General features: G+C 32.7%; 1 protein-coding gene across 2 annotated transcripts; it reads left to right on the forward strand.

The window, feature by feature from the left end:
- The first annotated feature begins 100 nt into the window (after positions 1–100).
- LOC126736139 (methionine aminopeptidase 1) lies at positions 101–26,416 on the forward strand. Of its 2 annotated transcripts, none has more exons than XM_050440368.1 (4): positions 101–360; positions 669–887; positions 20,881–21,399; positions 26,040–26,416. In XM_050440368.1, the coding sequence occupies exons 1-4, from the start codon at positions 198–200 to the stop codon at positions 26,270–26,272; spliced, it is 1,134 nt and encodes a 377-aa protein (XP_050296325.1). In that variant the 5' UTR covers positions 101–197; the 3' UTR covers positions 26,273–26,416. The 2 variants fall into 2 exon arrangements, with proteins under 2 accessions (XP_050296325.1, XP_050296326.1); XM_050440369.1 differs by lacking the exon at positions 101–360 and adding an exon at positions 399–471.
- The last annotated feature ends 530 nt before the right edge of the window (positions 26,417–26,946 follow it).

Here is a 26,946-nt window from a genome sequence, read left to right on the forward strand (position 1 = left end):
ACGAAAGTAAACAACCAACAAACGCCAAGAAAGCGGGAACATTCGTGTCGTTATTCTTGTCATTCACGTCAAACGACCGAATTTTTCTCCGAACATACACGATCACCGGCGGGAATCGGGTGCTTTTTAGTGGCGTCTCCATCCTTCGCCTTGTTTTGAGGTTGCTGAGAACATTTAAAAATTAATAATTGGGAGAAATGGACCCCTCAGGAAGAAAATGCGAATCTCCCGGCTGTGAAAATAGCGCAAAACTACAATGCCCTACATGTATAAAGCTTGGAGTACCCGGTTCTTTTTTCTGCTCCCAGGATTGTTTTAAGTCAAACTGGAAAAGCCACAAAATCATTCACGCTCTTGCTAGTAAGTAAGGTTAGGTATGTATGTAGAAATGAAATGAAAAAAAAAACTGTATATTAAGTAATTTCTCGAGAATGCAACGTTATTTTTATCACAAAATAAGATGTCTTTTTAGTAATTAAATTTGTTATTTATTAATACTCGTCCATTTATTATGTTCTTATTATAACTCAACTAATTTCCTAACTAGGTTTTTCCCCCTAATATTGTAATTCTACTAAACATAAATTCTATTTAGAAAATGCATGATCTAATTGTAGAACATCCTATCCTCTAATACATTAACTAATTTTAATATTTTTTTTTTGCAGAAGGTGAAGGAAATGAAAAAGCAAATGACACTTTCTGCCCATGGCCTTACTATAATTTCACTGGTAAATTAAAGCCTTTTCCCCAAACCCCAAAACGCACTGTACCTCTAGAGATAGGGAGACCAGACTATGCTGACCATCCTCAAGGATTCCCTTTGAGTGAACAAGCTGTCAAGGGTTCTGGGCATATTAAGGTTCTTGATGATGAAGAAATTGAAGGTGAGTTACTTCCTTTACAATAAAGTCAGCTGAGTAACCTGATAGGAATACCATATGGATTATGAAATAAAACTGAAATACATGTATTTTATATTAATTTTAAAAATTGTCAGCTGCAATATAACCATCATCAATACAGAGCAACACATTTTTTTAAGAAAATACAAAAAAAGAAAGTTAAAAAATCTAAAGGAAAGTTTGGTTATGGTTTATTTCTATTTGTAAGAGTATTCAAAATTTGTTTAATCATCTGTTATGGCCATGTCCAGTAGTTTCCAATTTTACTTATTTGTAAATGAAAACTTTCTCAGGATTAGATATTGACAGATGTTTACACACATTTTTATGTAAAAGGGGATCTGAAGGTATTTCTTAATCTAAAGTCATTAATTTATATTCCTAAAAAGCATTCAAAAGGTTAGCTACTTGTTAGACATTACAAAATGTAATGTTTAAAACATATACAGAGACTATCAATCAATAAAATCAACTGTTTATTAAAGGTCTCTATATAGAACTCCAAAAATATACACTAAATTACATGCATTCTATCTATGTGCATATCTTCTTTTTTACTTAAAACAATTTGCTGATAACAACTTCCATATTTTTATCAACATTTTCTCATTAACAGTTATAAAAAAAATGTCACTCCTATACTCTATTTCAGAAGTGTATAGAGCAATAAACTGGGGAATTCCGTTCTGTTTGGCTACATTTCGTGGTAGTTCATAGGCGCAGGTACTTATAATATTTATGAATTTAATTTTCACGGATTAAATGCCTTTATTTTGAAAGAGATTAAATACTAAATAAATACTTTTAATCCTTTTGTATAGGTACCTATCTTTTAACGCTTTGTAACATGCAAAAATGGGGTCAGGTAATATATACAGACTATAAATACTTTTAAATCATATTTTAAACGTTAGTAGTCACTGCTACGCTGTAGTGTAATCACAATATTATTATCCCAATATTTAAAAAATGGAGGTATTCAGTCCAACGAAAAGATGTACTAAAAATTCTCCACTATTGCTGAGTGAAAAAGTTATTATTTTAAATGTACATGATTGCATAAAACACGATTACCCTAGTTTTACTGTGCAAGAAATTGTTGAAAAATGTTCTCGAATGAGTGGAATTGGAAAGTCCACCATTTTCAAATTGTTGCGGGAAAGAAAAGTAGCAGGTCAAGTGGAATCTCTCAAGCAAAAGCCAGGACGACCTACAAGAGTCCTTGATGAAAATGCTAAATGTATAATTCGAAGAAAAGTTCACTCTTTTTATTTTAAAAAGGAAATACCCACCCTAGACAAAATTTTAATGGAGCTTGGCTGAGATGACAGTATTCCGTTGATAAGTAGAAAACTTTTATGGAAAACTTTAAAAAATATGGATTTTGCCTGGGAAAAGCATAACCGCAAAGCACTTTTACTGGAGAGCGACGAAATTGTTTGTTGGAGACGACAATACTTGAGAAGTATCAAGCAGAACCGCAGGGAGCAAAAGAAAGTTTTTTATCTTGATGAGACGTGGATTAACGAAGGTTATATAGTCCAAAAAATGTGGCAAGACAAAAATATAACCAGTGCTCGCCAAGCTTTCATAGAAGGCCTGTCTACGGGTATTAAAGTACCTTCGGGAAAAGGAAAAAGACTTATAATCACACATATTGGAAGCGAAGAGGGATTTTTAAAAGAAGGTCTGCTAACCTTTGAGTCGACTCGCACAGGAGATTACCATGAAGACATGAACTAAGACGTTTTCGAGGACTATTTTGGTGAAATGATAAAATTTCTTCCGGCTAATTCGGTGGTGGTTATGGATAACGCAAGCTATCATTCACGGCGAATAGAGAAGACGCCAACTTCAAGTTGGAGAAAGCAAGAAATTATCGATTGGCTGACTGCAAAAGGTATTGCGTTTGAAGCAAATTTGATAAAAAAAAGAACTGCTGGCAATAGCAAACTTACACAAAACTCGTTTCATGAAATACGCCGTGGAAGATATAGCCGAAAAATATAATATAACTGTACTGCGCTTACCGCCATATCATTGCAAACTAAATCCTATAGAACTGATATGGGCGCAGGTAAAAGGATTTGTAGCAAGACAAAACACGACTTTTAAAATGAAAGATGTTAAGCTACTGTTTGATCAAGCCATTACGGAAGGGACACCAGAGAATTGGCGAAAAGCAGTCCAGCATGTAATTAAGCAAGAGGACAAAATGTGGGATCTTGACAACCTCAGCGATCAGACAGTCGATCCTTTAATTATAATGTCAAGAGGTGATGACAGTTCGTCAGATGACGAAGAAGACTACAATCTATTATAATTTAAAATTGTTATACACTGTTCAAAAAGTGCCAGATCCAAAAGTGACATTTTCAACTGTTTTACTCTACATATTATGTTCAATAAATTTGTGAAAAAAATATATTATTCCATTTAAACAAAAGTAGTTTTCTAAAATAAAATAGCATTTAAGTACATTAATTATAAGGTAAAAAACAACTCCCAGTTGCACGCCTTTGGCGAACCGTTTTCAATGTTTATCAGTGGGTAACAATGGGCAAAACTCATAAATTGACCCAAAACCGGGTGGCACTACCTGCAATCAACGAAAAGAAAGAATTTTACATTGAAACTAATACCCAACTAAGGTAGTGGCATAAAATATTGGTGGATCACCAGGTACCACTTTTGCATACCTAATGAGGTTTTATTGCTCTACACACTTCTGAAATAGAGTATAATTGTAATGTACCATACAAGTTCCTTTATCTTTTTGTTTTAAATTGTTTTTTAAATCCAGATGATCTAATTTATTTGTGACCTTTGCCTATTATTTCATCTTCTAGTTTTCCTATTATATCCAGTAAGCAACAATTTTAACAGTGTTTTAACAAAATATGATATTTTTTATATCAATTCTTGAGAACTGTTGGTAGAGCCTGAGAATTAGCTCATGGAGATGATTAATTGACTAAACATAAAGTTGAAAAAATTGATCATCTAAAACAATATAAACTGAGTTTATGAAAATCACAATTTAACCTTTTTTTTTTCAAGTACCTTATTGTCAAAAATTTGGTACATGTAAACGAATTTTATTGACAAAGCTTCAGAAAATAAATACAATCAAATCAGACTTTACAAAACAAATATAAAAAATGTATACAACATACAAAATGCCTAAAAAAAAAAAAAATGCAAGAGAAAAATGTTACAAACAAAATCTTTATAAAACAAAATATATGCATGTAGACAAAGGTAGCAGAGATAAAGGAACACATAAAGGTATGTGAAAATTAAAATTAACAGATTAAAAGCTTAGCATCTACTACACAACATCCTCAGCCTTAAAAAAGTCTTCAATCGAATAAAAGGCTTTTAGAAGCAAATATGACTTCAGTTTACAACGAAACTGGCACAAAGACTGAACACTTCTTAATTCCACGCTAATGTGATTATAAATCATTAAACCGCGATATATAAATGAATCTTTGATAGATGTAAAATGAGGAATAGGAAGGGGAATATTATTAATCTGTCTGGTAGGATAACTGTGATGTCGGATTGGAAAACTGTTCTTATTTTTGAATATTAAACATGCAGTTTCCAAAATAAATAATGATGGTAGGGTCAAAATACGGCTCTCTTTGAAAAGATTACCACAATGCATTCTAGAATGGGCCTTAAATAAACTTCTGACAGCCCTCTTTTGCAGCACAAAAACAGACTGAAACAGATAATTTGAACATGCACCCCAAAATGGAAGAGCATACCTTAAATGCGACTTGAACAAAGCAAAGTACACATCACGAGCAACATCTCTCCCCAGTTTATGAACGGTTGCCCTAACAGAGAAGCAGCCAGAAGCAAGTTTTTTATTTAACTTTATTATATGGTCAGAAAACTTTAAATCTTTATCAATGACTAAACCAAGAAATGCAGAATTGTCTACCATGTCCAATGCGTTCTCACCAAAATCAAGACTCTCAGCTTGAAAATTGAAACCAATAATATGGGACTTTGACATATTTAAGCAAAGTTGATTGGAATCACACCATTGCTTTAATTTCAGGAGATCGGCTGCAACATCTCTGACAAGCTGCTTGGGATCTTTATTCGACCATAAAACCGTTGTGTCGTCAGCAAACAATGTAAAATGTCCACATATGCTAAGAGTAATAAGATCATTAATGTATACAAGAAATAGAAGGGGACCAAGAACTGACCCCTGTGGAACACCACAATCCACAGACTCCCTACCAGAAAAGTCACCATTAAGGTACACAGACTGCTCGCGACCAGACAAATAGCACTCAAACCACTTCAGTGCAACACCCCTAACTCCATAAGCAGAAAGCTTCTGAAGATCTAACACCCTGGAGAAGTTTGGACAAGAAATCAAACATAGCGTCAGAGGTGCTTTTCCCTGATAGAAAACCAAATTGTTCATCTCGAAGAACCCCTTCCCCCAGAAGAAACCTTAAAAGACGATCCTTCATAAGTCTTTCAATCAACTTAGATAAAGTAGACAAAATTGAAATCGGCCTATAGTTGGATGGACTAGAACGATCACCACCCTTATAAAGAGGCAAAATTTTTGCTAATTTTAGGCAAAGAGGAAATGTGCCCGACTGAAATGAAATATTAATAGCATCAGAAAGAGCCTGAATAGCACTCAAAGAAAGTTTTTCCAATAAATTCACTGAAATACCATCGTCACTAGATGCCCTTTTCTTTTTCATCGATCCTATAGTGCAAAAAATCTCCCTGGGAGTAGTGGGGCTGAGGTAAAATGAGTTTCCACTAGTGGTAGGTAAAAATTTGAGAGGGTCATAAGTGGAAGAGAGACCCTTTGTGAGGATATCAGCAACCGAACAAAAGTACTTATTCAATATGTCAGAATCAATCTGCACTTCTTGAGAGCCATTACTTTTGGACACAACCTCATTAACAATTGACCACGCTTCGCGTTGCTCATTGGAGAAATATTTCAAACGTTTGGAATAATAGAGTCTTTTCCCCTCACACACAACTTTCCGGTAAACTTTTCGATATCTCGAGAATAGCGACAATACAAAATTATTTATCGGGTAGAACTTTTTTAAAATACCAAAAAATCTAAGATTACGACCGGAAATGCGAATACCAGGAGTTAACCATCTTTTCCGGTCCCTAAATCGATTTTTTAATGGGTGAACGGGAAAGTATCTATCAACTAACTTTGAAAGAGATGCGTGAAATGAAGCAAGAGCATCCTGCTCACAAAATATTGAGTCCCAATTAAAAGACCGACATCCTGCATCAAAAGACCGGAAGTTCCTTGTGCTGTAAATTCTAAAATTTGTAAAATTGTTAAAATCAATCTGAAATTTTGTGCATGTATTAGCTTTAAAGTCTAGGATGTCTTATAGGATTTTATACATTTATGGTTATCCTATACCTTTTTTTCATCTTTTAATCCTGTGAATTATCACAAATATAGATACTCAAAAGCATCATATGAGTTTGGTCATAAGTATGAAATTTTGGTAATGAATTTAAATATGACTATTTGTTTGAGATCTAGGTATGTATTACAACAATCTGTTTTCTTCTTTATTGGACCTCATAAAACTTGCAGAGTCGATAATGGTATTTTCTTAATATTATAAGTGCAAACATGGTCAAAACCTAGATTGACATTCAGAGGGCAGTCAATAGTTTTATTTATTTATTTATTTATTTATTTACAGAATCTATTTATAAAAGTGTTACATAGCATACCCATACAAACATATATAGTCAGATACAAAACTATCTATAAATCCATGAAAGGTGTAGATGAATGAATGACTTTAATGAATGATTATTTAAAGCCACTATGAAATAATATTCTTTAATTGCCCCTTAAAAGATGTAATCTTAGAGTCAAAAAAGCTTATCTGTCCTGACAGACCATTAGCACTTCGAACCATTCATGTAATTGGCTCATTAATACCATAATTGGTATGGTGGAATGGGACTGAAAATATTTCTGATTGTCTATTCAATCTGGAAGGCACCCTAAGTTTAAAAAGAGACAATAACTCGGGATAATCTATAGTAGCATTTAAAACCTTATGCATAAAATATAAGTCGAGTAATGTTCTTCGTGACTCTAATGTGGGTAAGTTCAGGTTATCCCTGACCCACTGATAGTAATACTCCTGTCTCCTGTAACCACATCTAAAAGCAGCCACCCTTAAAAATTTATTTTTAGTTTTTTCAATCTGCTCAATGTAGCAGTTATATGATGGGGACCACACAATTCAGCCATACTCCAAGATGGGCCTAACAAGAGAGCAATAAAGTAATCTAAAAGTAAACAAAGACAAGTCAGTTGTAGACCGTTGGAATAAACCCAGCATTTTCACTGCCCTACCAGTCACCTGACTGGTAGTGTCTGATGTGACTTTTAAAAGACAACCGGGAGTCAATAAATATTCCTAAGTTAGAAACCTCTATTTTGACACCAATTGCTACATTATTTATTTTATAAAGAAAAGCAATAGACTTTCTTTGCTTAGAAAAACTAATCTTATGGCACTTATTGATATTAAGGGACATTCTATTCAAGTGGCACCAATCAAAGAACAAATTAAGGTCTTTTTGCAGGAGCACGGCATCAGAAAGGGATGTGATAGGCCTAAATAGCTTCACATCATCAGCCAACATTAGCACACGACAATTTTTCAGTTTCCAAACTAAATCAATCAAAAAGAGGCAAAACAAAACAGGGCCTGAGTGAGAGCCCTGTGGCACCCCAGATGGCACCAAAATTTCAGAGGAACATGTACCTCCAAGATTAACAATCTGGGTTCTACCTCTGATGAATCCCGAGAACCACTGAAGAAGAGGCCCCACAATACCTAAAGCCCTAAGCTTCTGCAAGAGTACCCCATGGTCAACCCTATCAAAAGCCTTGGAAAAATCTCTATATATTGAGTCAAGCTGAAGTCCCTTCTCCAAGCAGAGGTAGAGGTAGTTGACATACAGCACTAAATTAGCATCAGTAGATCTGCCTTTTATAAATCCAAATTGCTCAGGATTAAATAAAGATTTAAAACTCCAGGCAATCCTATGACTGACCAGGCAGTCAAGCAGCTTTGGCAACTCAGATTGGTTACACACAGCCCAATAATTGGAAATTTCATTTCTACTACCAGATTTAAAAATGGGTTTTAGAAAACTTCTCTTCCAGAGAGTGGGATAAGAACCAGTACCTAGAGATTTGTTAAAAATGAACAGTATTGGTTTCATAAGAACACAAACACATTTCTTTAGGAAGAATGCCGGAATCCCGTCTGGTCCAGGGCCGAGCTTATTCTTAGAGGAAGTAATAACTTCATAAACATCCTGCGTTGGCAGAGTTAAATTGCTCAGACAAATTGATTTATCAAAATCAAAAGATGGTATGTCATTGACTTGCTCATCCGAATAGATGGATGAAAAGTATTCTGCAAACATATCCGCAGTATCCGAGATATTCATACTAATCCTGTTATTGTATGTCATTCTGGAGGGAAGGCTAAAACCAGTTCTTTTATTTCAAATATATGACCAGAAGTACCTCGGATTGCTAGCGAGATTCATTTCCACCTTATTAATATATTGTTGATAGCACAACTCTCTTAAGTACTCACATTGATGTCTCAAAAATACAAATTCATCATATTCCTGCTGTTGACCACTAATTTTAAACTTTTTGTGAATTTTTTTCTTTCTTATGATCAAACTGCGAAGCTCTGAAGAAAACCAACATGGAAAATAAGAACTTTTGTACCTCTTTAGAGGAATAAACCTTTCCATTGAGGAGTAGGTCACATTATAGAAAATTGAAACTATGACATCAATAGATGTCTCTCCCAAAAACAATTGATTCCAGTCTATCCCAGCAAGACAATCGTTAATTACTATGTAATCTCCCTTACCAAAATCATAAAAATATTCCTCATATATCATATCATCAGAATTTTCTGCACAACAAAGGTCAAAGCTAATTGCTGTATGGTGCAAGCTATCTATTTTGGGGGCACTCAATATTTTGGACAATAAATTTCTAATAGAAAGAAAGAAAATGTGCTATATTACGTAAGAATAATCTTGTGTACAAGCATCCTACAAGCTAAAAAAACAAAACACAAATACAATTTCAAAAATTGACAAAACAATGAACAAAATTAAACACAAGAAGACAAAACTTTTTGAACTTACTTAAATTAAAGATAACTAAATAAAACAATCAATTACTAAATAAAGGTAAACTTGTTGACAAAACTAGAGAAGAAAAAAGGAAAAAAAGAAAACTTTCCAACATGTCCAAGGTTAAAACCTATCATTAAAAAAGTCATCCAGGTTATAATATGCCTTAGCCAATAAAAGCGACTTTAATTCTCTCTTAAATTTCTTAACATCCGATATATGTCTAACACACAGAGGAACATGATTGTAAATTTTTTTACTTATGTAAATTAATGAGTTCTTGGTAAGGGAAGACGTAGGAATAGGTAGGGGAACATCATTTACACGACGGGTCAAATGGCCAGTGTCAGAGGGTAGTTTGGGAATTTTGTGAATAAGAGCAGCTGTTTCTAAGATAAAGAGTGAAAAAAGAGTTAGGATTTTTTCAGAAATGAAGAGGGGTTTGCAAGAATCTCTTAACTTAGCAGAACACAGGTACCTAACTGCTTTTTTTTGAATAACAAAGATAATGTTAAGTAGCCCCTTATTGGTTAAACCCCAAAAAGGCAAGCCATACCGAATATGAGATTCAATAAGTGAAAAGTACACTGAACGTGCAACCACCCCTCCCAGCTCTTGTTTTGCCATTCTTACTGAGAAACATCCAGAAGATAATTTCCCAGCTAAATGTAAAATATGATCTTCAAACCGAAGGCGACCATCAATGGTAATTCCTAGGAACTTGCAGCACTCTTTATTCTGCAAGAGGGAATTTTCGTCAAACATCAGACCCTGAACATCGCACTTAAACCCCATAATAGATGTCTTTCTTACATTAAACACGAGCCTGTTGGAAGCACACCACCCTGATAAAATCTGAAGGTCTTCAAGGATACAAGTCTTAATATAGTCAGAATTTAGACTAGAAATTTTTTACTCTTTTAGTTTAGACTAGAGAATTTAGTTAGAAAATAGACTCATGGACTTTTAAAAAATATTTAGTGTATATAATATACTGTGTATATAAGTTACCGGGTGGTGCGTCGCCGAGCGGAACATAGGAAATCCAATGTAAATTTTAAGGGGGTTAATTATTGGCTTCTCTGTACATTTTACGGAAAAAATGTAAGATAACTTTCAAAAAATTTTAATAAGCGAATCTTGAATTATTCAATTAAATGTAATTGGAAAATTACCAAATTTTCGGTTCAGGTAAAACCAGACACCAGCCACCAGCAAACAATTTGTTATAAGGCTTTGTCAAATCTGACGTACAGTCGAATACAAGAAATGTTTTTTTTTTCGTTTTATCAATCTCACAACCATACATTCAAAGTAAGACACATTAACATTACTTTTTTATCTAAACTTTTATTTAATATAATGATGAAGTTAAACCAATAACAATTATTATTATTGATTATTAAAAAAATTATTTTACCATACTTAGAATTTAATTAAACCAATAGAAGTATCTGAAATATTTTCAATTTATTTTCCCATCAAGTCTGTTTTGTGTATGGGCTTTTCCACACACGGTATTCTGGGTTGTGATTTTTTCTTCAATAAAACACCAATTTTTCGGTAAATAAGTGTAATTAGAAGAATGAAATAAAGCACTGCACTAACCGTACAATTCTGTTATTGTTGTATAAAATATACAAATAAAAATTTTACAAAGTAAAATTCTGATTCTAACCGAATCTTGTGTTATATACTGTTTAATGACCTGTTGGCCTAAAGTTAAAAGTGTGAATGTATATAAAAATATGGATGGAGTGGAGAATGTGGCTGTGTAAAATGCTTACATAATGAAACGTTGCATTTTTGATTATAGAAGGATCTTTGTACTATTTGTCGGCTTTAGTAAGGAAATTGAATAAGCGGTTTTAAGAAATTAAAATCTAATAACTCTGTTTATAAAGCTAAGATTGTTTATAAAACTTAATATGCCGCCTGTAATAAAATATTAAATTTATATCATGCGGCTGGCGCGGCGACTAAATAAATATAGTCTAAACATACCGCCCCCTTTGAAAGGGTTAACTTTCAAAAAAAATTAAAAATCAAATAAAATAATGATAAAACAACCTTAGTACAAAAAACCAACTAACAAATAATAATGTTAAAAAAAAAATGTGTAAAAAGTGAATTGAAATAATGTACATTACGAATATTATAATTAACAAATTGCAATTCAATATTTTGAATGCGGTGAAAATCTTATAAACTAAAAAATAAAAAGAGTAATGCTAAAATATTAATCTTAAAATTAAGTATAAGAACTTATTATACCACTACTTATGGTCTATGGGTAAAGCACAAATCTTAGTAATAGCACGTTTCAAAATACCGTTGTTTGTACGAATGTTCACTACACGCACTATATTATCTTTACCGGGAAAACACTTTACTACACGACCTAGCTTCCAAAATAATGGAGCTGTGTTATCGTCCTTTATTAATACTAGTGTCCCTACTTTAATACTAGGAAATTGAGTGCCCCATTTGGACCTTTCCTGCAAAGTATTTAGGTAACTAAGAGACCATCGACGCCAAAAATGTTGTACTTGTTGTTGAATACGCTGATAGATCGATAGTCTATTATCTGGTATATTTATTATATCCGTTTGAGGTAATGCTGTTAATTTTTGCCCGATTAAGAAATGCCCAGGTGTTAAAGCCGCTAGATCATTGGGATCACTAGAAAGAGGTACCAATGGTCTTGAATTTAATATGGCTTCAATTTGAATAAAGACAGTTAAAAGCGATTCATAAGTTAAGTGTGCGTTTCCTACAATTCTCTTTAAATGAAATTTAGCTGACTTGACACATGCCTCCCAGAGCCCTCCAAAATTAGGACCATACGGTGGTGAAAAATGCCAAGTTATTTGATTGATTTCTAGAAATTCTTTAAAGTTTGATCCTTGTATTAATTTTTTAATAGTGTCTTTTAATTCACGCTCAGCACCAACAAAGTTAGTACCATTGTCTGTATAAATATTATAACAAATGCCTCTTCGAGAAATAAATCTTTTTAAGCAATTGAGGAATGACTCTGATGATAAATCAGCTGACAGTTCGAAGTGTGTGGCGTTTGTTGCAAAACATACAAAAATATAAAGGTAACATTTGACCGTAATTCTGTTTTTGGTTTTACCATCTTTTACAAGGAAAGGACCAGCAAAATCAATGCCAGTAGAAATAAAAGGTCTTTGAGGGATAACCCGATCCTTAGGTAATTCGCCCATTTGATTGCATGCAGGTATTGGATTTGCACGAAAGCAAATAATGCATTGACGAAGAATTTTTTGAACGACATGACGACCATTAATAAGCCAAAAATTTGATCTTATAGCTGACAATGTTGTTTGAGCACCAGCATGTAAATGCCTCAGATGTTCATATCGTATAATTAAAGTTGTGAAATGACAGTCACTAGGAATTAAGATAGGATGTTTACCATTAAAATCTAAATTTGAAAACTTCAATCGACCTCCAACTCTCAACAAGCCATTAGAATCGATAAAAGGATTTAAGCGTAAAATTTTACTTTTCCCTTTTAAAGGTAAAGATGCTTTAAGACATTTGAGTTCATCAGCAAAATAATGATTTTGAATTAATTTACATAAGGTAATAGTAGCATTTATTAGTTCTTGCTTAGATAGAAGACTATAGTAACGTAAACCCTTTGATTTGGTTTTTGAATTATAAATAAATCTTAAACAAAAGGAAATGACCCTTTGAAGCCTTGTATAAGATGAAAAATTATTAATAAAAGTGATGTTACTTTCAAATGTGGTTAAGACGGTTTGAGTATTTTGTTTCACCTCTGGAACATTCGATGAAATATTAGAATGTAAATAGGGCCATGTTTGTTCTTCATGTTGTAAGAATTCAGGACGAAACCACCAAAGTTTGCAATTTTTTAATGTATCTGGGTCTAATCCTCTGGATATCATATCAGCAGGATTTTGTTGGGTTGATACATGACGCCATTGGGAAAGAGTACTGGACTGTTGTATTTCTGATATTCTGTTAGCGACAAAAGTATTTAATTGACTGGGTTCTAAAGCTAACCATGATAAAACTATACTAGAATCAGTCCAAAAATAAGAATGATTTATTTTGACATGTTGAATAGCATTTAATACCTTTGAAGATATGAGCCTTATGAGTAGCATTGAAGCAGCTTTGAAGATATAAGCCTTATGAGTAGCAAAGCACCACATAATTCTAAGCGTGGTAAGGACAAATTTTTTAATGGCGCAATTCTAGATTTAGCACAAATAAGTCGCACTACTACATCCCCAGAATTATTGCATGATTTAAGGTAGCAACAAGCTCCGTAAGCCTTTTGCGAAGCATCACTAAAACCGTGAAATTCCACTGAATTATAATTTAAACAAAAGATTTGCCTAGGAATTTTAATCTGATTTATTAAACAAATTTGCTCACAAAAGCTGATCCAGGTTTGATGTAGATCCATTGGAACACTTTCATCCCAATTAAGGCCTAATTGCCATAAAGACTGAATAATAATTTTAGCCCTTACAATGCAAGGACCAACAAGACCCATAGGATCGAAAATTTGTGAGGTACTTGCCAAAATGGATCTTTTAGTTACTGGATTAATATTAGGAAGACAGATCGTATACTGAAAAACATCTTTGGCATTCCACGTAATTCCTAATGTTTTTGTTGTGTCATTTTCTGTAAGAATCTTTGCTTCTAATGGGGAATTTGAAAAGTTATTAAGAAGGGTATTATCACAGGCAAACCATTTTCTAAGATTGAAACCTGCAGATTTTAAAATTTCGTCAACTTCCTTGATGAGAACTTTTCCTTCTTGAATTGTGTTCGAACCACAGAGCCAATCATCGACGTAAAATGATTTTAAAATTTTGTCAGATGCTACGGGAAATTGAGCTTGATTCTCGATAGCTAGCTGTCTTAGACAACGAATAGCTAAATGAGCTGCACTAGCTGTGCCATAAGTAACTAAATTTAGCTGATACTCAGCTAACTCATGAGAAGGATCAAAACGCCAAATTATTTTTTGAAAGCATCGATGATTTTCCTGAACTAAAATTGATCGGTACATTTTTTCTATGTCCGCTGTGAACCCATACCTGTAGGTTCGAAAACGAATTATAATATCAATTAAATCATCCTGAATCTTAGCACCCACTTTCAAGGTGTCGTTAAGAGCTAAACCACTAGTTGATTTCGCTGATCCATCAAATACCACTCGAAGCTTAGTAGTAGTGCTCGATTCCTTGAGAACAGCATGGTGTGGAAGATAAAACCCTGTGTTTATATGAGTTGATTGATGAGAAACCTTGGTCATGTGATTAAGTTCAAGTAATTCCTTCATAAATGCATGATATTGTAATTTGAGATCAGGATTATTACTAAGTTTTTTCTCAATGTTATAAAATCTTTTTAGGGCAATGTCATATGAATCCTCCAAATTTGCGAGATTTTGTTTAAAAGGTAAACTAACGACAAATTTTCCCAAATTATTTCTATAGGTAGTTTCAACAAAATAGGTTTCACATTCTTGCTCTTCCTTAGACAAAAAATGTCTTGGCTGACACTCTTCAATTTTCCAAAAAGCTTCTAATTGATTTTGCAAATCAGATGTGTTAGATGTAAATAAATTGCACACGGAGGAAAAATTTTCCAGAAAATTAAGTAATATGGGCCCTGAAACAATCCACCCTAATTTTGTTTTTTGCACAATAGCGCTGGAATTCTGTAATTTGATTTGCCCAACACTCAATAAATTCCAAAAAATTGAAGCACCTATCAATAAGTCAATAGGTCCATTTTGATTAAAATTTTCATCGGCAAGAACAATGTTTTTAGGAATTTGAATGTTTGACATACTAAATGATACATCGGGTAAATTCTTTGTGATTTTGTCTGTGACTAGACATTCAACATTTTCTAATGAAAATGAATTGATTGATGATTTGAAATTTATTTTCACACTTTTATGTATATTTGTCACATTATTGCCAAAGCCTTCCACTGAATGACTTATATTTGAGCTTGGTAGCTTAAGTTTATGAAATAAGCTCCTTGTAATAAAATTTAATTGAGAGCCACTGTCAAGCAAAGCTCGACAAAAGTGATCATTACCGTATTTATCTTGAATTAAAATACAAGCTGTAAGAAGTAAGATGCATTGAGATTGAGTTTTGGATGATAAAGATGTATTAATGACAGATAAAACTTGGGAATCATGGTTTTGTGATTCAATAGCGGACTCTCGAGGCATATTGGACTCTGAAACGACTTGAATATTATTAGGATTTTGTTTATGTCCTATAAATGGTTTTGGAAAATGCAACAAAGTATTATGTTTCAAACATTTTTTACATGTTGCAGTACTGCGGCACTCCTTACCAGAGTGACCTGGTTTCAGACAATTTGTGCAAGCTTTAAGTGCACGAATCCTGCCTAACCTATCTTGGATGCTGAGTTTTAAAAAGTCACCACATGAAAAAATAAAGTGATCTTTTTTACAGTTTAAACAAGTTGAGGAAGCTATGGAATGATTTGAACTGCGGTTTTGAGGCTTGAATTCGGATTTATGTGAGGTTGAGGAAGATGCAATATTTTCTAGTATTTGACAACGCTTATTTAAAAATGAAAATAAATCATCCGTAGTAGGCGTGTCTGTATTAATTTTTAAAGAAATATCTTCCCACTCACGTCTAGTAGAAGGGTCTAATTTAGATTTTATATGAAATATGATAAAACAGTCCCATTGATCAACAGGTAAGCCTAATGACTTAAGAGCTCTAAGATGTTGATTTGCATTATCAAAAAGTAAAATATGAGATTCTTTATTAATTGCCTGAATTTCAAAAAGTGATTTCATATGGGCTTGAATTATGACCCGTTTGTTTTCATACCTCTTGCATAAAATATCCCAAGCAACATAATAATTCGACTCAATAACCTCCAATGAGAGAAGAAGTTTGGCAGCATCGCCTTTCAAACATGATTTAAGGTACCAGAATTTTTCAATATTGCTTAGTGATGCACTATTGTGTATCAAAGATTTATCTGAAAATTGTAGCCAAAGCTCATAGGAGCCATAAAATTCTGGTAGTTTAATTTTGGGTAGGTTTGAATGGTATTGCAATGATGCGTTTTGGAAATTTTGCGGAATCGACTCTGCGATCTGGGATTCCTGATGTGTTTGATGAATATCTCTGAGATGTTTATCAATGATAGTTTTAGCCAAACCTGAAGATTCAAAAAATTCATCCTCAAAGTCAATCCTAAATTGTGAGTGATCCTTAGAATCAAATAATTCCAGATCACCCTGAACTGATACAAATTCAGGCCATAATGATTGTAGCCGTTCTAACCTGACCTGTAATTGGCCAATTTGATTTGGATCAGAAAATGTATTTACAAAATTTGTAAATCTTGAAAGAGCATCAAAAATTCTATTTCGTGCTAAAGAGAGAACTCTAATTTTAACGTTTAAGTCCTCTGATGAGGATGATTGTGTTTCAGGCATTTTGTTAAAAATAAATTAATTCAACGTTAATTAAGAGAAAAAAAAAATAAATAAATAAATCAATAAAATTGTTTGAATGGAAAAATAAAACCAATTAATTATGCTTCTGTGTAAAAAAAAAATAATTAAAGTGTAAATAAACTAAAGATTGTAACACTATCCAACAAGTACTACTCAAAAATAATGTGCTACTCGAACTTTTATGATATATGACGTCGATGAACCTTTTCCCGCTCTTGACCTATATATCCTAAAGTTAAATAAGGTAATGTAAATAAAAAATAAGAATGATTAACGACTTAAACTCGGAAAGTGGGCCGAAGAATCGTCAAGTAGTCCTGTAGCGAAGTGAAGTACCTAATGTTGTTAAATTAATCTGCCTCTGGAGCGGCTAAAAACCCGGAGATTCACTGCGTCGTCGAAAGCGTGTCTCAATGCCTGCCAATTGGTACCCCAGAGAAGATCGAAATGCTTGAAACCAAAATCAAAAAAATCTCCTTTTTTCGCTTGGTAAAAAGGACGAATTTTCTGGATTCGGATGCTGCTTGTTTCCTTGCGTTCAAATTGATGTGTGTTGCGATATATAAAAAATTTACCTTGTCGACTGCTTGGTATGATGTACCTGTGACTTCTGCCTAATATAGGTATGTATACCTATCTGCTGTCCACCAATCTGCCTATCCACCAATCTGCCAATCCGCCTATCTGGCTCGAAGGACCATGTTTTGTGTATGGGCTTTTCCACACACGGTATTCTGGGTTGTGATTTTTTCTTCAATAAAACACCAATTTTTCGGTAAATAAGTGTAATTAGAAGAATGAAATAAAGCACTGCACTAACCGTACAATTCTGTTATTGTTGTATAAAATATACAAATAAAAATTTTACAAAGTAAAATTCTGATTCTAACCGAATCTTGTGTTATATACTGTTTAATGACCTGTTGGCCTAAAGTTAAAAGTGTGAATGTATATAAAAATATGGATGGAGTGGAGAATGTGGCTGTGTAAAATGCTTACATAATGAAACGTTGCATTTTTGATTATAGAAGGATCTTTGTACTATTTGTCGGCTTTAGTAAGGAAATTGAATAAGCGGTTTTAAGAAATTAAAATCTAATAACTCTGTTTATAAAGCTAAGATTGTTTATAAAACTTAATATGCCGCCTGTAATAAAATATTAAATTTATATCATGCGGCTGGCGCGGCGACTAAATAAATATAGTCTAAACAAAGTCTATCTGGTCCATTTCAACCATTAAACCTATTGTTAGTAAATTCGAGTCCAAAGACATTGCAATAAATAATTGTAAATGTTTAACTTAGAAGATCGAAAATAGATCCGAAAAAATAGAGGTCAGAACTCTTAATATTTTACTAAGTTTTTAAAATACAGTAACTTTTTTAAAAATAATAGAGAATTACATAAAAACATCCCCCATTAACAGCTAAACAATATCCTAACTGATCATAAAATTCTTTTTTAACGTTACTAAGTTGATATTGGGAAATTTTATTACATTCTAACGAAATAGCGTTTTGTAACTGGTTTAGATTCTTAAATTTTACACTTTTATAAATGACACTTTTTAAATGACCCCACAAAAAAAAGTCATTCGGTGAAGGATCAGGTGATCTGGCTGGCCAAAGTATCCGGTACCGTGGACCAATAATATTGCCGTTAAAAGCATTTTCCAAGCACTCTCTAACCATACTGGCATTATGGGCCGGGCAACCATCCATTTGGAACCAGATCATTTGATCTTCCTGAACAACTTCTTCCAAGGCGGGTCCAATTTGATTTTGAAATAAGTCCAAATAGGTTTCAGCTGTTAGGTTATAAAAAGGGTCCAATGATATAGTGTTCGATAATTCCCACGAATACATTTGTTTTTTGGGGATATTGTGTCCGAGTATGAACAAAGCGATGTTCATTTTCTTGGCTCCAATACCGGCAATTCTGAATATTTGGTTCATTGTTGAGGGTAAATGTACATTCATCGGTAAAACAAATATTTCTTAAAAAATTCCTATCATTATTTGCTCTTTCCATCATTTCAAAACAAAATGCCATCTCCTTCCTGCAGCTCTTGATGTTTCTCGAATTTATACGAATAATATTTGTGTTTTTTTAAAGCGCGCAATACCGTTGTATGATGTTTATTTACCTCTTGCCCAAGAACCCTTGTACTCACCATCTTGTTTTCCTCGACACTCAGTAGAATATTAAGATCTCTGTTCTCTCTTTCTTCGGCTCTGTTTTCGATATCCTGAATAGAACATTTACAATTATTTATTACTGTACCTTTGGACTCGAACTTATTGACAATACGTTTAATAGTTGAAATGGACGGAATGGGCTTGGGGGGGAAATAAACTGAAAACATTTCAGATACTGCTCTAAAACTGTTTCCCGCATAATGCCACTTAATTATGGCTATTTTTTCGTCGAATAATTCATACTTGTTTTCAAATATCGACTGTCATTGATTTATTGATACTTTTCCTCACGTCAGTGACAATATTCATTTTACTGGTACCCGTTTGGTTTTACCTGAACCGAAAATTTGCAAATTTTGCTATTACATTTAATTGAATAATTCAAGATTCGCTTATTAAAATTTTTTGATACTTTGCACAAGGATTTGCCAGATTGGTCTCTTCAAAAAGTTATTTTACATTTTTTCTATAAAATGTACAGGGAAGCCAATAATTGATCCCCTTAAAATGTACATGGGTTTTCCTGTGTTCCGCTCGGCGACGCACCACCCGGTATATGTAAGCAATTATTTAAATTTCACAATAAGGAACATTTAGATCAGTTGAATTTTTCAACTTTTCTTGTATCCATGTTTTGAAATTAATCACATATATCAGGTGTCCCAAAATGGTTTTTAGCATAGAACTTCGCCATTTTTGAAGAAAAATTTCAAAATGAATTTTTTTGTAGGAGACAATTTTCTTTTCTAGGATATACCTAAATTCTCTTCTAAGAATATCATTGTCAGGTCAAATAGTATAATTTGCTGGTGATACTGCTTTAATCTTTAATGGCAAAACATGGCAGGAGACTAGGGAGGTTTGTGTGATGGGTTTAAGCATGTAAAAAACTGGTTGTGTACTCCAAAATTAACTTTGAATATGGACAAAACTAAGTACATGGCCTTTTCTTTGACGAGTTCAAATAGAACACCTTTTAATAAAATTTTATTGGATGATATTAATAATGAAGAGATCTTTGAAAAAAAGAAAACTAAATATTTAGGAGTCATAATTGATCAACAGCTTAAATACGCAGAACACATAAATCATCTTGCTGGAAGAATTACTAAGACATTTGATCCAAAAATTAAACATACTAAGAGAAATTTTAAGCACTAAAGTTTGTATTCTTATTTATAAATTCTTAGTAGAATCTCTAATAACATAGTGCATCATAGCATGGGGCGGTATGATGCAGTATGTTGCCTACAAAAGTACATTGCAGCCTTTAAATGTAGTACAAAATTATGTCTTAAAGGTCATTTATAAAAAAAATAAACTGCATCACATTGAACTTGTATATAATGAAAATATAAGCAATGTAGAATAATGTCTGTATATTCAGCATGTGTGTTTGCTTGTCCATACCTCTGATATATCTAAAAGAATTACTAGTCATTCACAATTCACCAGAAATAATGCTCTTAATTGCTTGTCCTTTCCATTAAACATGAGAAGCATACATTTAAAGTTTATAGACTGCTTGGGATCCAAATTCTACAATTTGTTGCCAAGGGAAATTAAAATAATAAAAAACAAAAAAAATTAATGAAATGGCCAAAGAATATATCTTTAAAAATATAAAAAAGTTCCAATCATGTATATTAAATTGATTTAGGAAAATGGTTTTATGATAAATATTTTCATTTTGTAAACAATATCTATTTATTTACTTGTTATTATTTTTTTATAATTTGGGTGTTGTCTAGATTTAATATTAAATGGTTATTTTTTTCTGTAGATATAAAGGAGTTTTTTTTTATCACTTGTAAGTGTATAAAATGGAATATTTATACATATTTTTTTGCTGTATGTTAGCTAAGTATTCCAGTGAAAATGTATCTTTAAATATAAAAGCACACACAGGTATTAGGTTACCTAGGTGCTTAGGGTTAAACAAGAAATGTTATGTTGAATACTTTATGTAATATTATTGATTTGATTTGATTATTTTTTTATTATTTTAGCTATGAAAGTGGCATGTAAGTTAGGAAGAGAAGTACTAGATGAAGCAGCAAAAGTATGTGGTGTTGGAGTAACCACAGATGAAATAGATAGGGCTGTTCATGAAGCTTGCATTGAAAGAGAATGCTATCCTTCACCACTTAACTACTATGAATTCCCAGCATCCTGTTGTACTTCTGTCAATGAGGTAATTTGCCATGGAATACCGGATACGCGCCCCTTAGAAGATGGAGATATTTGCAATGTCGATGTGACTGTTTATCACCGTGGGTTTCATGGAGATTTAAATGAAACATTTCTCGTCGGAAATGTTAGTGATAAAATCAAAGATCTAGTCAAAGTGACTCATGAATGTCTGCAGAAGGCAATAGAAATTGTCAGACCTGGTGAAAAGTACAGGGAAATTGGCAATGTGATTCAAAAACATGCTCAAGCTCATGGATATTCTGTTGTTAGGAGTTATTGTGGGCATGGAATACATAGACTTTTTCACACTGCACCAAATGTTCCTCATTATGCCAGTAAGTAATTTTATTTCCATTTACCTATTTGATGATTTAATATTTTACTTTTTAATTTTTTTACCTACATTTCTCTACTACTATGTGTAAAATACGCACTTTACATTAGAAAGGCAGTTAATTTATACATACTTGGATCATTGCTTAAAAAAATATTATTTAAAAAGCAAGAAATAGCAATATGATATAAATAGGCCTGCTCTACAAATTTTCCAATAACCCTGTTACGGTTATTACCTAGAAAGTTCCTAGTTTAAATCTGCATCAGAAATACTCTATATTTTTCACATTTTAATAGTTTGTAATAATTACATGTTAAAATAATTATGTATCTAGGCCTGTTTTAGAATATTTGTATTACTTTAATATAAAACACTGTTATAATTAAAAACAATTCCTAATAGTATTAACTTTGTTACTTGGGTGGCACTTTTCAACAACTTGCGAAGTTTTTCAAGCCGTTTGTTGCCCTAACGTTTAGAACCACAAATTTTGTGGAGAAGACTTGTTAAGGCCTATTCAATGTGCTGATTGTCCTGCTGTTTATGTAGGATAATCGGGCAGAAGGGTGTTCACTGGAGTACAGGAACATGCCTTGTTTAGGTTTAAGGAAACTGAAGTTGGGTTTTGCTACCCATCTTTTTTCCACAAGTCATAGTTTTTCTGTATCTCAAAACGATCTATTTAAGGGTGACATAATTGTAGTAAGATGGATCTTCTTGAATAGTTGCTAAAGCCAAGGAAAACCCAATTCAAACTGGTGTCAATGATATTATTGTTTTGAAGCCAGGTTTTGTTTTATCTTAGAACATTGAATACACTAGAATAAACATTGGTTTAGTATTCCATGTTGCCTGTGATTACTAAATTTTAACAGAAGAAAATAAAGTGATATAATAAATTATTATAATTAGCAGAAACTGAGTTGCATTCTTTATTATAAAGCAAAAGAAAGAGTAAAACTCGTTTAATAACCAAAACTGTTTTGTACTAAACGCTAATAATAATTAACATTTTTATTCGATTCTTTAAATCACATTTTTTTTTAAGTGAAAATTCCACACACAGCGGCAACACTGTAGATTTTGTCCAGAAATATTCTCGCAATAAAGGCAACTGCGCTCGTTGTGTACTTTTGGATGGTGCAGTATTAGTATTAAAAGGATGTTTTGAGTGGTTTCAGTGCATTTTTTTTAATTAATATTAAGATCACAAAACTCCCTTTTTACTGAAAAGTGATGAAGAAGTCTGAAGTGGGTCACATATATTGGAAAAAAGGAAATTCAAATCGTTTCTTTCACAGGCGAATTAGTTGTCAATGGTGTCATCCTTCTAGGTTATAAAAGACGACATTTTTGTGAAGTATCTACTAAATATTGCATACCAAAATATTAATAGAAATGTATAATTAAGTATATTATTATAATCTAGCAAATTTATTGCTTATTCAAACTCGAAATGCCGCAAAATTAATGTGTGCAAAAATTAAGGTAGTGTCTGGTCGATATCCAGCAACCAAATCGAGAACGCAGCATATGTCGTTTGTCAGCAATATATTTATAGTCGGCGCCCATTATTATTTAATCAATATAATGCTCGTATCTCCTGGAATTCCAAAGGTGTATGATTTTTTTTGTCTAGATATTAACAACGGATAACTACATTGGTTTATAGGGGGTATAAACCACGAGAAACTAAGTTTTTTTTTGTAAAAATTAATTAAAAGGTTAACTTCCAAAGGATTTGAATTAAGCTTTTTTCTGTAATATATAATAAATATCTAGATGGATTTGAGATGGTTGCAAACCTCTACAAACGAAAGTTTTTTTTTATTAAAAATTATTTAGTTAGATGTTATAAACGGCTATAACTGCCAAACGATATGGATAAAACTTTTCCTTATAACCGTTAGGAGTTACATAGCCCTTTATCTTTTTTAACATCTAACAATTCAATATTTTTTTACCAAAAAACTTTTGTTTTTAGATTGTTGCAACCATCTCAAATGCTTTTAGATATTTATTATAGAAAATAGATGAATTCAAATCCTTTGGGAGCCTTTTTCATTTCTTTAACATTCGACTTTTAAGTAATTTTCACAAAAAAACTTTAGTTTGTAGAGGTTTATAACCACTATCGACTTAGTTATTGTATCTTATTATATCCAGATATTGTTAATATCTGGACAGAAAAATATTAAAATTAATTGGGAATTTCAGGAGATATGGGCATTATATCGATTAAATAACAGCAGGCGCGGACTATAAATAGGTTGCTGGCAAACGACATATGCTGCGTTTTAGAATTTTGGTTGCTGGATATCGATCGGGCGTTAACTTAACACTATGAAAAAATACCTACAAAAACAACACAAAGTGGCAACATCTCAACAACCCAACGATAACGAGGGTAAGAGCCCCGTACCCAAACTCAACAAAAAGGCTATAAAACAAATTTTTATCGTATACGTGCATTTTAAAGAACAAGGTATTCTTCCTGCCAAGTTGCTCCTTTTTTTGATTAACTTTTTTGTCAGGAATCTTTTTATTCTGAAAAATTTGTTGTTTACTTTTAAAATATATATTATTAGTCAGCAAATAAACGAAACTTTTAAACAGTGCATTTTTACCTGTTACAAAATACAACACATTAAGAAAATATGTAGTGGATTAAAAAATTATATATTGAATAAAAAATAGGAAAGTCGATTTGACATCATTGTCTAAGAGATGGTGAACTCAAACAACTTCGCCTATGGTTTGCAGCTAAGCTTATACTAGGCATTCAATTTTCTAAGGTTTTTATTAATCTTACTTAGTCTCTTACCCTCTGGCCCATTCCTTACCCCATGGAACCAAGTCTTAGGTTCGAAGTGCGACGGGTTTTTGTTTCTCACTATTTTTATATTTTAATTTTTTTCACAAGAATGGTACAATGTGATGATAAAGCGAGTAATATCAGTGTGTTGTGGTACACAGTTTAGGTAATTCCTACTGAATTTATCATTTGTAGTCATGCTCGTTTTATATTGAGTAGGTTTCAATCTCAGATTTTTATTATAAAATGAAGAATTCTTCACTGTAAATATGACATATACACTGTGTTAGGGGTTTTATTTCCCATACTTTACCCACGTGTAATACGTCCAATTTTATCGACAGAAAACCATATAAATGGGGGTCGCAATCTTTCTCCCTTGGAATGGGAGCCATTTCAAAATTTTATTTGTCCAATTTTTACGAGTTCACTGAAACTCATTTTTCACATGCATAAAAGTGGTTTTAATTTAAAATGCGAATAAATTTTCCAGCTTTTAAAACAGATTTTACTAAGAAATTGCTCAAAATAATAAACGAAACATTTTGATTTTGATGAAAAATGTGGTAAAGTTGTGTGCATTTTTTCAGTTATTATGCTTTAACTTAAAAACCAGGACCTTAACATATCTTTTTTTTTTCTTCTAGTTTGTACGCAATAAGCTATGCCAACGAATAAACATCAAATTATTACCGCCACTTACGCTAATAGTTTATGTAAATGGCCTGACAAAAGCAGGTAGGAAATGATAAAAAATAAAATCCTTATACCTATGCACGTAACATTTTATTAGGTAGTAAGGGAGAGGAGTATTTTTAGAATAGGGAGAGGTAAGTGCGACGAATAACTACGCATTATGTGCAAAAGACTTATTAAAAAATTAAATTAACAAAATTTGCTCAACTTGGCCATAATTGTTCTGATGGCAAGCTATTGCCTTAAATCCAACCTGCTTAGTAGCAGGTAGCTCTAATAATCATTTCTCGATCGTTCTTAATCTCATCGGCTGTAGCCAAAATTTTTTGAAGGAGCTCTTCCCTAGTTTCTGGAATTTCCTGGTCAACTTTCTGTTTCATAGTTCCCAAAAAAAGAAATCCAGTGGAGTTAAATCGGGAGAACGCGGTGGCCAGGCGATTGTACCACTACGTCCAATCCATGGCACATAATTAGTATCAAGGTGTGCTCTTACCTTTCCCTATTGTAAAAATTTCTCTCTCCCTTGCTACCTAATGAAATTTTATCTGCATAGGTATAGAAATTTTATTATTGTCAATTCTTACCTGCTTTTGCCAGGCATGCTTTTTTTACATAAATATTAGTGTGCGCAAATATTAAATATAAGTGGCGGTAATAATTTGATGTTTATTTGTTAGCATAGCTTATTTCATGCAAACTAGAAGAAAAATAAAGATATGTTAAGAGCCTGGTTTTTAAGTTAAAGCATAATAACTAAAAAAATGCTCACAATTTTTTATCAAATTCAAAGTTTTTCGTTTATTATTTTGAATAGTTTTTTAGTAAAACTGGTTTAAAATAAGACTACTTTTAGGCATGTGGAGAGCATAAAAGTGATGAGAAAAATGAGTTTCAGTGAACTCATAAAAATTCAAGAAATTAAATTTTGATATGGTTCCCATGTAGAGGGGTAAGAGTACGACTCTTACTATTTATATGGTTTTTGTCGATAAAATTGGACGTAAAATATGTGGTTAAAGTATCGGAAATCGAGCCCCTAACACACTGTATAAAAATAAAAAGTGAAATAAGAGTCACTACTTAATAAATTATTTGATTGGTGTAGATTATATCTTCTCTTTTTACAGAAAATAAAGCTATTGGTGTGATGCAACCTGGCCATTGTTTCACCATAGAACCGATGATTTCAATGGGAACATGGAAAGATGAAATGTGGCCAGACAAATGGACTGCGGTGACTGCCGATGGAAAGTGGTCCGCCCAGTTTGAACAAACTTTATTGGTGAACGAAACCGGATGTGAAATATTAACGAAAAGGCGAGAAAAAAATGGTCAACCTCACTTCATGGACAAACTTTAAAAACTCTAAAACAGACATAGGAATATCTTTAACGAAATATTGTTCCGGTTGATTTTTTATTTACTGAAAATTTTAGCTCTTGTAGGATATGGAAATTATGATTTTATTAACAAATTAAATTATTGTTTTTGCACCTATAAAGAAGTTTTACTAATTTAATTTCAAAATACGTTTCATTGTCAAAACAAAAAAAGCTTTAAAAAATTCGATTTCTAGCTGAAACAGAGGTCGAGTCTCCAGGAAATGCATCGATTGATTGTGGGAAAACTATAAATATGAAAAATCTGAAAATTTGACACTACTAAAATCGATGAGGGCAGCTCGTCTAAAATATTTTTAAGATGGGGGGGGGGGGCATTTCCGGTCAACTTCGTTATTTTTATATTAAAGGGTTATTGAGTTCTACATTAGTATCTAAATACTTTTTGCGTATAATATTCTATATCAAAGTCTAACCGTTTCTGACATATTTAAGAATTTCGGTGAAAATATTATGGAATATTACCGGAGGGTGCAGCATACGAAAATAGCATTGGGATTCTAAAAAAGAATAATGTTCAAAAAACATACTGTTTTCAACTAATGAATTGTATATTGATGAAATAAGTGACATTAAGACAATTTTCATTTCAGCTTGCTGTTCGTATATTTATAGGCATTACTATAAGCATACA

The sequence above is a fragment of the Anthonomus grandis genome, chromosome 5, assembly GCF_022605725.1.
Source record: "Anthonomus grandis grandis chromosome 5, icAntGran1.3, whole genome shotgun sequence".
Classification (NCBI taxonomy): domain Eukaryota; kingdom Metazoa; phylum Arthropoda; class Insecta; order Coleoptera; family Curculionidae; genus Anthonomus; species Anthonomus grandis.